This window comes from Osmerus eperlanus, chromosome 13 (assembly GCF_963692335.1).
Source record: "Osmerus eperlanus chromosome 13, fOsmEpe2.1, whole genome shotgun sequence".
Classification (NCBI taxonomy): domain Eukaryota; kingdom Metazoa; phylum Chordata; class Actinopteri; order Osmeriformes; family Osmeridae; genus Osmerus; species Osmerus eperlanus.
The window spans coordinates 10,762,419-10,776,475 of record NC_085030.1 but is presented as its reverse complement, the minus strand read 5'-3'; the positions used below and the strand labels follow the sequence as shown (position 1 = coordinate 10,776,475).

The following is a 14,057-nucleotide window of genomic DNA, read 5'->3' as shown; positions in this document are numbered from 1 at the left end:
CGGTCACGAGATATTTTGAGGCAACACCCGGAAATGAGGAAATCTCGTATGGTGAAGATAGAAGGTCGTTTACTCTGCAGTGACATCTAGTGGCCAACGATTAAACGAACGTACTGAAAATACAGAAACAGCAGAAGGGTTTATAAATGAAGTGACTTAATGTGACTACATAATTCAGGGCCGTAATCATAATATATATTGAGGGGGACACATCCCCCCCAATATTCAAATCTGGTCAAAATGTCCCCCCCCCAATATATTGATATAAAATATATATAAAATATAAATGTTCTACGCTGTGGAAGTATACCAGACATTGTTAGAATACTCTGGTGTCCGTTTGAGGTTTTATATTCATAAAAATATTACAAATCTTTCAAAATTGTATGGGTAGTTTTCACCCGGTCCCTAACACGACGCTGCAAGGTAGCGTCTTCTTCCGAATGTGAGACGAATGTCGAATTTCGAATATGAAACTAACTTCACCTCGGTTGTGCATGCTACCTACAATTTGGCTACTACTAAACTACTTTACATTTTGCAGAAGCTGCTTCAAAAAACTTTAGGATTTATATGTAAATATAGTCTTTCATAGAGCGTGAACAGAATATAATTCCCATTTAATAAACTCCAAAACACAGCCAGTCCATATTTGGCTAAATTTGCCACGGTCTTCAAACGCATGTCGTTCGAAGCTAAATATAACGCTTCATAAAACCAATTTGTAGAAATATTTAACCAGATCTAATTTTTACAGACTTTTTGGGTCCTATAGAAACATTGAGGGTTCTATTGTTGAACTGGTAATAGATCCCTTTTTGTGTAGCCAACATTACACACTCACATGCCGCACATGTGTGTATGTGAGTGGCATTAAAGCACTCATAGTTAATTCCAGTGCACTGGGGTCTCCAGGCAGCAGGACCTAGTAAACAGTCCTCTTGGCCCGTTGTTGACTGACTGTAATAGCCTGGCCATTGTCTGGGCTGTGTGTCAGGGTCACACAGTGACGCACCTACTTTACTGGAAGTGGAGCATCAGAGTACAAGTCTTTCAGAGTGGGTCAGAGGTGCAAGGAGAGGTGGTGGTGGGTGTTTTGTGTAAGTCAAGTTTGACATGATTTCAGTCATTGACCAGTTTCCATGGTGATGATGTGGTTGGGAGCTGTCATCTCATCTCACATGCTGCATAATTTGCTTGAGGCAAATAATCCTAGTTTGAAGCAGACCAGAATATTTATGTTCCTTTAATTTGTTGATTCGCTTGAGGTACTATTAGCCACAGGGATATGGACATTTGTCTGCAGAATCTGATTAAATTTCAGTAGTTTTCAATTATAGATTGTGTCTCCAGGATCTCTGTTAGGTAAGTCTTTTGAATAGTGGGGTGGATACTCTCACTTTCTCTTATTTCCTTCCCTACTTTCCCTGTCCTAGCTCTACTGAGGAAGTTTATGACTTTCTCACCGCCCACTTGTTCGTAAACAATCGAGTTGCCCAGCAACAGTGGCAAACACAGCTCTGGGGCTGGTAGTTAGCGGAGTGGCTCCTTTATCCTTGGCATTGTTCCCCCAAACACCCCCACCCCACCAACCCCTGCTCACACATCCAGCCCCCCTAAAGCCCCTCTCCCTCCCTCTTTCCCTCCCTCCTTTCCCTTGTCTCTGGAATCTCAAGCCCCTTTACCTCCTTATTCAGGAGTTGCTCTCTCTGAACCTCACCTAAATCCTGTACAAAAATCTTGCTCAGATGGAATGTGTGTTTGTGCTTCTACAGTATTGGTCTCTGTATTGTTGTGGTGCGTAGAACTATTTGGAAAAGTAAGCTTCTGTTGAGACAGAGAATGCATCGAGTTAAGATGCCCCAGAAAGATATGCTTTAATATGCCTTTACCTCAAGTATACAGTATCACATAATCTAGAGTTTTAGAATTTGTATAGGCTTGTCCATGTGTCCCACATCACAAAGCTTCTCCAAAGCAGTGTGGCTCACTGAGTTATGTCTGTGTGCATCAATATGTTTTTGTGGGTCACTGTGTGCGTGTGTGTGTGTGTTGGCAAGTATGCATTTCTCTGTATGCATCTGAGGAGGCAGGGGATGAAAGGGGGGGGGGAAGCTTTTTATTCTTGCCCTTCTCCCCCCTGTTTTTCTGTCCTTCTCTCCCTCTCTCTCTGTCTCCTGGGACACTCAGACGGAGGCTCAGTCGTGCTATGGCCACCACTACAGAGGAAAGCTCTCCTGTCCTGGCCCAGGCAGACACGCAGAAGCCTGACCTAGAACCTAGTCCAGAACCCAGCTCAGGACCCATCCCTGAGCAGAACCACAACCAGACCCAGACGCCCTTCCTGCGCCGTGGCGACAGAGAGGAAGAAGAGGATGACGAGGACGATGGGGGGCAGTCTACCCCCGGACCTGAGGCCGTCGGTCGGGATGTTTTGGACCCAGACTGGGTTGAGGAGCGGTTCAGGATCGACAGGAAGAAGCTGGAGAACATGCTGTATGGTGAGTAACCTGGGACCTCGATAGGGCCTCACCATGTCCTGTTCAGAACTAACTCAATAGTTTCATCAGCTGTCAGAGTCAACTCAGCTATTCACTACAGCCAGCACATAGATACAAAACCCAATCCTTAGCTTGCTGTAACACACACAATAACTAAATAATGTCTCATATGGCTAAAGAGAGTACCAACTGCTTCTGATTCCGTTTGCGTCTCTCTTAAAAAACCCAGTGAAACATCTGCTGTTGCCATCAGTCAGACTCTTCTTCACACTCGAGGAGTCTGTGCTCCTGTCACTCCCAATAACCACAACAGTAAAGCATCAGTCTGGGTGGCCATTATTTATGATCCATGGTCCTATGCTATTCAGAGCTGTGGAGCTCAGAGACAAAACAGCTGCCTTTGTGTTATCATTTCTGACAGTGAAGCAGTAGTGTGTGTGCTTTTTGTATGCATGTCAGGAAGTCATGTCTGAGTGGCAGGTTCGTGATGAACACCTCAGTAGCGTATGAAAGCGCAGCGCCCCGACAGGAGTGAGCGAGTGGGTGTTCTTCTGCAGCCTACAACCTTGATGCAACAGCCTTTAAAAAAAAAAAAAAGCGTTCTCCATGTTAACAATGCATGTTGTTTCTCTGTGTGTATGTTCGAGAGAAAGAGAGAGAGGGAGAGAGACTGTCAATGTGCACTTGTTTCGGTTGTGCTGTGAGGGAGTTAAATAGCTCAAAAGGAGCCAGACAGATTTGACAAACAAATGGAACACCTCCTCTCTAGGGAGGCACTTAGCGTCACAGCATGTCCCTAAGTGAGGCAGAAAGTCAGAAGAAAACAGCCTGTCTGAATACAGTACAGCTGGATGGGTGTGCAGTTACAAGTCCCTTTTTATGTCAAAGTCTGCTGGCTACGTTTTCTAGTTTGTGCGGATAGTTATAGGGAGTCTTTGCGTCAGTGAAATACCTTTGACGCAATAAGCTGTCTTTTGGGCTGGATTTTGGGTGCTTCCCATACCCCCCCCCCCCCCCCCCTCCACCACTGTTTTTCATCCCATTCTTTGGCCTTGGACAGGGTAACCCATGGTGATGATGGGAAGGGCGGGAGGCGTTTCGGGGGCTACCACCTCCCTCCCCCTTCCAGCTACTAAAAGTAGTTTGGCATATTTACACTCTCCACTCTATGTTTACCCATCATGCCATATCCCTCTCACTTAGCTTTCAATTTATTACATTAAATGAATATGTACAGTATATGTATGTAGTATACATCATAAATATGTTTGTTCTTTGTGGAAATGTATTTGTGTGTATCTTTTGATTGTATTGATACTCAAACATATATATGTACTGTATGTTGTGCAGGAAGTTTGAACTTTTCTTCTTTCTATGTTTCAGCCCCCAAGCATGTAGACGACCTGTCAGGGGAAGCATTTTTTGAAAAGGTACACGCTCAACACCTTTAAGGGGAAAAAAAGAGATAAGGAATACAATTTGAAAAACTGATCTTTATCCGAATCCTCTGCAATTGCCTCTGCGATTGCCACAGGAAGATAGTTAAGATTCTGTGCTTTATGATACCAGCAAATCTTCTTACTCTACACACACACATACACACACACATTGTAAGTCAGTAATTTGCCGTTGTTATGGAGGTGGTGATTTCCTTCTTTGGTATGCAAATAATCCATTGTATTTGTGTGTGTAAGTGTGTGGGTTGGGGGATTGTGTGTGTGTGTGTGGGTTGGGGTATTGTGTGTGTGTGTTCCGGGATGTATAGGTTGGTGTTGCTCTCGCAGTAAATGTCTTGGTACCTTTTTGTCCTTCCTCCTTTTACATTCATTTGTTTCTTTCCTTTTTCTCTCTCCTCCCTCCCTCTTAGGTAATGACAGAAACCGACACCCAGGTGAAGTGGCCGTCCAAACTCAAGATGGGTGCCAAGTCAAAGAAAGGTGATAAGAACTCATGAGAATTCTCTGGTTTTGGAGAATCTGGGTCTGGCTTTATCATAATAACCTACAATAATAACCTGCCTAGGCCTGTTGGACTTCATTAAGATGATTAAGTGTCTTTATATTTTCGACATCTGGGGTATTGCAGACAGTCGGGTAACCAGTGCTTTTGCCACTGCCTAGAATTATACATTATTGTGACATTAGTCTCATCTCTTGTCTTGTGGGTGGGCTTTAGATCCACACGTGAAAGTGGAAGGGAAAAGAACTAACGTCCTGGAGGCCAAGAAGAGGATTCTAGAACTTCTGGAGACCAAGGTGAACTGGGCCGTTTAGACCCAATTCTTTTTTTCTGTGCTCGATAAAGTCCAAGACCAAACATTTTCTCCTTCAAAAATATTGAACTCACACATCCTGCGGTTTGAAACTCCCACCTGACCACCTCTTGAATTATAAAACTGCTGAATAGATACTTATTCTTAACTGCCTCAAGGGAGAGGAGATTACAGTTCCTGAAAAGACCGTATATCTGTAATAAGGTTCGAGGAATTGGTGCTGAAATGTTGCTTTCGTCTGCTTAAGGTTAACAAAGTGACTTTGAAGATGGATGTTGCTCACACAGAGCATTCTCATGTGATTGGGAAAGGGGGCGGGAACATCAAGAAGGTGATGGAGGTAACCTTGTGCCACATACACTTCCCAGACTCCAACCGCCACAATATCACCGGCGAGAAGAGCAACCAGGTATGTGTCACCTAGCAACTACTCATGGTTACTTAGCGACCAGGTACAGTTGCTGTACTAGTTACTGTTTAGAATCCAATGTTGATTCTTTAGGGATAGTCTCATAGCCCCCAGGCAGTGTCTCTATATGGCTGCTACCATGAGCTTCTCCCCTAGTAACTGGACTAGTTTCCTTTGCAAGTGCGTAATATTTCATAGCACCCAGGTAGGGTAATGCTCCTTCTGTCCAATCCCTTGTCCCAGGTGTCCATTGCTGGGCCAGTCCAAGGGGTAGAGTCAGCCAGGAGAAGGATACGAGTGAGTCATCTTATCTTTGTTGTTTCTATTAGAGTGTTCATGTGTCTGTATGTTTACTGTTTACATTCGTGCCTTTCTCTGTTAATGTTGGTTCGCTGCCCCCCTCCTTACCTCCCAGGACCTCCAGCCCCTGGTTCTGACTTTTGACCTGCCGGTGAGCCTAGTTCCCCCGGCGCTGCCTGATGCAGCATCTCCAGTGATCCAGCAGGTGGCGCAGGCGCTGGGGGTGAGCGTCAGTTTCCGGGCCCAGCCCCCTCTCTACAGCAGCTGCTGCGTGGTCCGTGGCATGCTGGGGAATGCCGGCGCAGTCAAGGTTTGTGGGAGGCACACACAGCTGTAGACACACATGCATGTGCCTGCAGATACAATCATACTTGGATGCATGTTCATATTCAATGTATTTACCAGATACAAACACTCTGACGGTGCGTTCACACTGCAGCGTTTTTTAACGCTCTGCACCGCTTGCCTTCCCACAGTACACCACGCTCGGGGGTGTGTTAGAAAAGTTAATACAGAGTTGTAGTTCTCTAAGGTCACTGTTGTAGTCATGACCAAGCGTGCAGACTTGGGTTCATGTACTCACAATATCGATCAAAATACCAGTTTTACACAACAAGATCAGGGGAACAGGATCAGGGGAAATCCCACAGACTGATCACATGTCTTCATTACATCAATCTTTTTTCCTCTCATTTGCACAATGTGCTTCCTCTTCCTTCTGCTCCGTCTCCCTCTCTCCTTCTTTCCCTCCGCCCCCCCATTCCAGAAGGCGGTGTGCGTGCTGATGGAGCTGCTTCTGGGGTCAGAGGTCGGGGGTCCGGCGGGGGTAACAGGTGTGGTGACCTCCCAGCTGGACGTGACCTCCCAGCAGCACCTGTTCCTGCTGGGCCAGAATGGGGTCCACTTCCTGGCCGTGATGCACCAGACTCAGACCCAGATCGTTCTGCCCGACCTCAGTGCCCCCCAGAGCACCCCCTCCCTGCTCATCCAGGGCAGCCCAGAGGGAGTGTGTCAGGCCAGGCAGCAGCTCATGGTGAGGGGCGGAAGGGTGGGGGTAGACGTTGGAGACGGTCTACTTCATCCTTATGAATGACATATTAACGCACATGATAGTTTCGTTCTGATCGTAGATGTGAGGGGGGAGTAGATTCCAGAGTCTTGGTGCGATTTCATCCCTTAGTTGTGTGTGTGTGTTCTCTTCCTGTTGTCTTGCAGGACTGTCTGCCAGTGTGTCTGATGTTCGATATGCGGGAGGAGGGTGAGGCCGACGCCCGTAAACTGGCTCAGTTGATGCAAAACCTGGGAGTCTTCATCAGCATCAAGCCCAAGATCAAACAGACAGCCAAGGTACTGCATTACCCATGTTACAGTTCTCCCTACATACTCAGTTTTCTCTTCAAGCAGTTTATATTTGATTTCAGCTTTTGCAAAGTTTGTACCTTTATACGCTGTTTGACACATTTCCTGGGATCCTATGTTCTGGGAATTGTAGTTTTTGATAACATATGGGTAATGACATGGTCCCAACATTTCCCAGTCTGTTGTGGTGAAGGGCCTGGAGAGGAACATCTCTAGTGTGTACGAGGCCCGGCACCTGCTACTGGGGCTGGACTCTGCAGAGGTTGGCATGACAACTAAACTAACCCCTGACCCCATGTTGCCTGGAAACGGGTTGACCAACTACTGGCTCAGCATGCTGCTGCAACAACTCCGCCTGTCTGATCAGAGTAAGTGACTAAGTGATTGTGTGTGTGTGTGTGTGTACTGTGTAGAGTTATTTTCTCACTGAGAGATGGTTATGTCTGACACAGTTTCTATCTACATAAGCCATCTCTCTTGTCCCTACAGGCTCTATGCCCTCCGCAGAGACAGGGATTAGGCCTCACCTGCAGACAAAGCCTCGTCCCTCACCCCCACCAGGTTTAGCTCCTCCCTTTGACGAGGTTAGGATGGGACTGAAAGGAACTGATTGTCGCCACCTCGAGAAGGTCTGAGGAATCTACAAAACCATTCAAATAAGACCAAACCGATGTAGTGAAAGTCAAACCAACCAATGGAACTCCTCTCTTTCTTCAGATCCTGGAGAACGAGGACCAGTCTGACCAATCGGAGGACGAGAGCCCAGGGCCGATGGCCTCGGAGCTGAGTGAGGTTGTGAGCAGGATGGGGAGTCGCAGAGGGAGTCTCCAGGGTCCTGAGCTCCACCGGGTTCTCAGCCTGGTGAGACGTCACTCCACGGGGCAGGCCGTGACCCTTAGGTACCTTTTAGAAGAAACACACATAAGATCACTCGCATTAACAAAATACATTTGAAATGTCTGAAGGCAAATCTTTTCTGAATCCAAACTTAGCCTTCTGGTCGGTCCTTCAGTACTCCAGGAAAAGAAAACTGACCTTGTCTCTCCGTCCTCTCTTTCAGACTAATGAATGGAGATACGGAAGGAGGGAGGAGGGAGAAGGAGGGAGGGAGGAGGGAGAGACGCCACAGCTTGAGGAGAGACGTGACTCACATTCAGGATGTTTTCGAGGACACATCTAAAGCTGAGGTGAGGACTGACTAACAAGTCTAACTATCCCGCTCTTACTGCACTGTCTTAATAAGTTTGATCAATCAAATGAATAAAATCATGTTGTCACAGTTACTCTGTGTTTCTGAAAATAATTTGCCATGACTTTCGACAAGTCATTGCTGGTGTTACCAAGTGACTGGTTGTTTTTTGACCCCTCACAAAATTTAATCCTAAGAATTTGATTTTGGTTACATTGCTGTTGATGTCTTGTTTGTTTTCCCCGTCTAGCCCTCAAATCAAAGGTTTCCATAGGGGATAACAAGTTTATCTCCACAGTAACAACATGAAATGCCAGCTTTAATCAGCATCTGTTCGCTCAACAAATCGTGTTCCCTTTCCCAAAGGGGAAGAGGAAGTCGGAAGATATATTAAATTAATTGAATTTCCATTTTTATTTACCCACTCCTTTTCCTGTTTCTTTTTCTTATCTTTTTCTGCAGGATTACGACTATGAGAAGAAGAAGCTGCTGGCGACCCAAGGTTTTACATGTTTTATGTGTCTTTGCCTGTCTGGCGCCTCTAGACATACCGACTGAGATTCTGAACCAACTGTTTCCTAATGAATGCACTGCTGAACATTCTGGAACACACCCAAAATAATTAAACAGGTGAAACAGTTTTTGCCTGAAAATGTATCTTAGGTCCCCCCAAAAGGGAAAAAAAGTCCTGCTTTGGGTCAAGACTCCTCCAGACCTGCAGGCCTTGTTTGTTTTGGACCTGCAGAAGAGTCCTGCCATGAGGGACCCATTTAAGTGTGGCACCGGCCCACCATGGCAAATTGAGGGGAACTATTTAGCTGCTGCACCTGGCCAAATTGGTTTTCATGGCGTATAAGTGGATAGGTCACTTCCTCTGTCTGCTGCAGGGAGACAAGGCAGCTTTTGTTTATTATTCAAAGCAGTGATGGAGGGATGGAGGAAACACATTACTGGGCTATTCAGAGCCAGAGAGTTGATAGAGGGGATCCATTTAGGTGTTTCATTCTGCCAGAGAGGTGATGAAGGGGATCCAATTACAGGGTGCCCCATGCCAGAGTTATAATAGAGGATCACTGCTACTCCCTCTGAATACACACCATGTAGTCTAATACATGGGCTCACACTCATGTACACACACACTTGTACTTAATATTCAGAATGAGGGATATTCTGATGATCTTCAGCCACCCTCCTTGAGGGTTTAGGTTGGTTGAGAGGCAGTTCTATGGGCGTATGTGAAGCCGTCTGTGACATGCTTGCGTGTAAAAAGGGCTATACAAATCAATTTGATTTGATGATCTTCAGCCAAATGGTGCTAAATTCCCTCAGTGTAGGTTCATGGAATTATAAGTTAGCAGTGTGAATGAGCCATCTGCTTCCTGGTCATTAAGATACCCAGATGTATGTCTATGAGACACACGTCTATGAGACACACCCATTTATGACGTTGGTTACTCTTCAAACTTCTTTCTTTCTCATACGATGTGTTATTTGTATCAAACATACACACAAACCTAACTGACCATTCAGTTTCTACATTAGTCTCCTATCTCTGCCTCAGTATCTACCTCAGCCTCAGTTTCTAGCTTAGCCTGAGTCTCCTACCTCTGCCTCCGTCTCTGCCTCCGTCTCTGTAGCACCTCATTTAGCATGCTACATACCAGTAAATGGAACACCACTCTACTAATCTGTCTGCATTATTCAACACCTGCAAACACAGCTCACCAATTAAACCTCTGGCTGTCAAAGGAGGTGTGTGTGTGAACGAAATTGTGTCTAGGCTGCAAACAAATATGTAGAGTCATCATGGTGTGCGTCTGCTTCCTTGACACAAGTCATAAAAGCTAGTACAGGGACTGGTCCTAGCCCTGAGCTAAGCCATGCTTGGACAGCAGCCTGGTGCGTTTCAAGTAGGTGCGAGTCATGTGAGTGTGAGCGTTAATATGTATGCCTGTCTGTTCATGGATAAATCTACAGTTTGTAACACGGCGTGTTTGTTTATCTTCCAGCCATGCAGAGGAAGCCTGTGGTGACGGAGGTGCGGACCCCCACTGACACGTGGAGCGGACTGGGCTTCTCCAAGTCCATGCCTGCAGAGGCGGTCATGGAGCTCCGCAACATCAGCCGCCGCAGCTACAAGCCCTACCTGAGCAACACCAGTCAAACACCGGTAAAGCACAAAGACACACACAGACGCAAGCACTCATTCAGGCAACCTGACAGTGATGCACATACAGTCCGCCCAAACACAGACACACACACATTCAGGCAACAGGGCATTGAAAACAAAATTACCCAGCCCCACTCCCCAACACATACACACCCACACACACACTCAGGTGCACAGGTGCACATAAACCAGTCCTCCTATGCTCATGGGTGCCTGAAGCACATGTGTTAACTATTGCAGCCAGACAGGGTGAAACCAAGTAATCCGAATGAATCTGAGAGGGAGCGGCCTGTGCCTGGGTTTGCTGTTTCTTTTTTTACCTGTGAATTAGAAATCTGATAGTGTGTTCAGGCTGAGAGCTTGGTTATTAGTAGTTGGAGGGTGTGTGTTTGTGCGCGTGTGTTTGTGTGTGTGTGTGTGGGGGGGGGGGGGGGGGGGGCTGACAGTGGAAGAGAGGAGAAGCTTGTTTAGAAATATGATTATTATCATTGCTTCCAGTGATAACAAGAGTCACGGAAGGGGGAGAAACTGTGAGCACCAATTATCTATCCTGTCTTTTCCACTCTGCCTCAGGGATGGAGGGAGGGAGGGTGAGGTTGTTATAAAGAAGGATAAGCTATAGACAAACCTGTGAACTAAAATACAAAAGTGAAGAGGAACCTGTAACCAAGATGATCAGGTTTACACAGTTTCCAGTAAACCCATCCATCCTTCACTCCCTCCTCCTCTCAATTCTCCCTGTTCTCTCGTTCTCGTCATCTTGTCTCTCGTTCGCTCTGTCTGTAGACATGGGGGGCCCTGCCTGGGAAGGAGAGAGGGTGCTTTGGAAGCAACTCGGAGAACTGGCGAGACCGACGAGGGTCCACCTCTTCCTCCTCCCCCCTCTCTCCCTCTCCTACCTCCTCCTCCTCTTCTTCCCCTTCCAACTTCTCCTCGTCCACCTCCTCCTTTCCAGCATTTGCTTGCTTGGCTAATGGAGCCCGCATGGACAAAAGTGGTAAGTTTTTGTACTTCTCTGTCTGGGATATACCTGTATGTGAAACATACAATTACATTTTCATCTCAATGTTGTCACTATTTCCCCTTTAACCTTGTCACCCCGGACTTTCAGCCGAGAGCTTTGTGAGCTGCAGTAACTACTTTGAGGGCATGTCCTTAGTCAGGGCTCCGGGCGGGGCCTGTAGCAGCCCCTCCCCCCCGCCGACAGATGACCTTCCTGAGCTGCTGGGTCAGCTGGGCCTGGGAAAATATATAGACGTGTTCCATCAACAGGAGGTACAAACTGCGTGTACACACACACACACACACACACAGAAGGATACACACATATTGAACCAGTCGTCACCCTATGTCTCTTCAGATTGATTACCAGACTTTCCTCACTCTCTCTGATGAAGACCTGAAAGAAGTGGGCGTGTCTACGTTTGGGGCCAGAAGAAAGATGTTATTGGCTATCTCGGGTGAGTCATGTGTGACACCTCCATTGAGGGACTAAAATAACTACTGTGTGCATGGAGCTGCTATATGTGCTAGACAGTATGTGCGCCTGTGATAATATCAGAAAGTATCAACATTGACATCACCGTGTATTCTCATATATTAATGTCTCTCACATCCAGACTTGATCAAGAGCAAAAGGAAGCTCTCAGAAACACCCAGGCCCGGCTTCCTGGAAGGCGGGGCTAGCGGCAGACTTCCACGAATCGTGGACGAGGAGGCGGCTGCTCAGAGCAACCGTTGGTGAGATAAGCCGCCACCAACTCTCTGCTTCCCCATCAAGACCAAACTGGAAACGTCTGAAGCCATGGTACATGATCTTAGACATTGACCACACAGGTCCAGAACAAATCTACAACCAAGAGATGATACCTTAATTGGACGTAATTTCAACATCTAATGGGAGCTTTTTGAATATGATCGTCATCTCAGAGTAAAACTTTTGAAACAACTGTCTTTTCCACCCTGTCTGGTCCTCAGTGTTTTATGCTAATATTTTCTCCTCTGCTGTCAGTTGAGCTCTGTGCTTGATGCACTGTACATACAGTACTTTAGTTACACAAGGAGATAATTAGAATGTGCTATGTTTGAAAGAAATGAATATTAAAATGTAGCCTGATTACTGTTTTTAACTGATGTGGTGAAATGTTGATGCTCAACCAAACTAATGCACCAAGGTCATGATACTGTATGATGGTACATTGCAGTATCTGTATGCCTGTTTGTACAACCGTTGTTTACCTCAATATTCAATTTTGATCGTCTCCACATCTGTCTAAAACTGCAAGGAGTTTATCCATTAAATTTAGAATACAAATTTGATGATTTCAAAATTATACACTGCAATATCATCAAATATTGTGTATGACACTTCAAAAGTGGTGCTGGTGATGTTTCTGATTGGTTGGTAGTTGGAATTGAACTTTATATAACTCGAGACCACTATAAACCTTGTCCATTAATTGTATAGCGGGACAATTTATCCCTTACTTCTCAGAGTGAGAAACGGTTGAAAGGCGAATGCGTGAGACTTGAAAGCCCTGTTTCAGGTTTTTCTTATCAGTTGGACAGCTTGGCTTCCAGATGCGAATAAAGGCTTGGTGACATTCTAAATGATATCAACCTGTTCAAAGCTCGGTCCAATGAGGTAACGATTCACCGCCAGAGGGCACTGACGTCATATATAGCCTTTAATGAGAGTCGAATCACTTTCTGCAACAGTCGCGCAGCAATTAAGTATTTTAGTGCATCTCGCAGGAGTGGAAATTTAGACTATTCATAGCTTGATATGCATTGATTGCATATGCAGATGCTTGATATAGCTCAGATGCATAAATGAATGAACTGAAACATTATAATTTTGAAATTGATTCATTTATGTGGAGGTAATGTGAAACTCATTTGAATAATGTGTGGTCTCACCTGATTGCACATCCGAAAAGTTCCAATTAAATTTATCAGCCGTTACATACCGCACATTCATTGGCAACCAATTTGAGTCGTTACCGTTTAATTTATTTAGCATAGGCACACTGCAGGTGGTTATGAGTGATCACGTCTGTACATTTCGGAGCAACACTACCAAATCTGAATGAAACTCCAACAAAAAATTCAATAAGCCAATGTTTAGAGAACATTGTGTTTGCTTTATGAGAAATGTAGCGAGTAGAATGTCCTGTTGCTCTGGTTCTTGACGTCTTTACTAGGCTACAACAAGTGGCCCTCACCGCACCGGTGGTTGTCTGCTTGTCTCATTCACTATACTGCACGCACGGCCTATCGGATGAGTGGCCTTGGCAAACCGCCTTGGGCATTGCTATCCAGTGGGGGAGAGGAGAGAGAAAGTGTGGTGGTGGGCAAAAACTGATTATGAAAAACTGATAACTAGGCTTATCATAATTATTTTCATAGCAGTTTCCTATACAGATGTGGCGACGTTATCAATGGCCAGGCCTATATAGCCTACTCCATATGTACACATAGGCTACGTATAAAAAAAAACAAAATCATTTAAACTCAAAAAGCCACCACAGGAGATTTGTAGTTTTCCCGCTGGTTTAGAAACATGTTATGTTTCTAAATGTATGGACTCGTGTAAACCATCGGTGACACTGCAATAAAAATGGCTGCAAACAGTCTATTTGTTGTTCCCTTCAGGCTCGTGTCTTTCTGGTTCCAAGTTCCGCGTTGCCTGCGGCACTTGGTGCTGAACGGACAGCACCCTCAAGCCCAGAGACCTGCATGCACAAATTAATCACATTTCACAGAGATTACAAAACCACGACCAGATCAGGGTCACACAACTAAAAGTCTGACTATGGGGGCAATGTAGATTGTCCGAGTGGCTGACTGAGTCCGTG

The 14,057-nt window shown here is 45.7% G+C and overlaps 1 protein-coding gene across 1 annotated transcript; it reads left to right on the top strand.

Annotated features, from left to right (window-relative positions):
- The first annotated feature begins 2,169 nt into the window (after positions 1-2,169).
- On the top strand, positions 2,170-12,317 carry bicc2 (bicaudal C homolog 2). Its single transcript, XM_062476311.1, has 20 exons — positions 2,170-2,301; positions 2,431-2,501; positions 3,885-3,931; positions 4,369-4,438; positions 4,677-4,756; positions 5,021-5,182; positions 5,426-5,479; positions 5,598-5,792; positions 6,249-6,515; positions 6,698-6,829; positions 7,020-7,209; positions 7,331-7,470; positions 7,559-7,740; positions 7,902-8,028; positions 8,493-8,532; positions 10,040-10,200; positions 10,987-11,197; positions 11,312-11,475; positions 11,561-11,660; positions 11,820-12,317. The coding sequence occupies exons 1-20, from the start codon at positions 2,210-2,212 to the stop codon at positions 11,942-11,944; spliced, it is 2,610 nt and encodes an 869-aa protein (XP_062332295.1). The 5' UTR covers positions 2,170-2,209; the 3' UTR covers positions 11,945-12,317.
- Positions 12,318-14,057: the final 1,740 nt, after the last annotated feature.

Excerpts from the sequence above, each read along its gene's own strand:
- bicc2 (XM_062476311.1), top strand. The coding sequence starts at position 2,210 with ATGGCCACCACTACAGAGGAAAGCTCTCCTGTCCTGGCCCAGGCAGAC. Across the intron at positions 2,502-3,884 it reads GCTGGAGAACATGCTGTATG|CCCCCAAGCATGTAGACGAC; the intron begins GTGAGTAACCTG and ends TCTATGTTTCAG. Across the intron at positions 11,661-11,819 it reads GATGTTATTGGCTATCTCGG|ACTTGATCAAGAGCAAAAGG; the intron begins GTGAGTCATGTG and ends TCTCACATCCAG.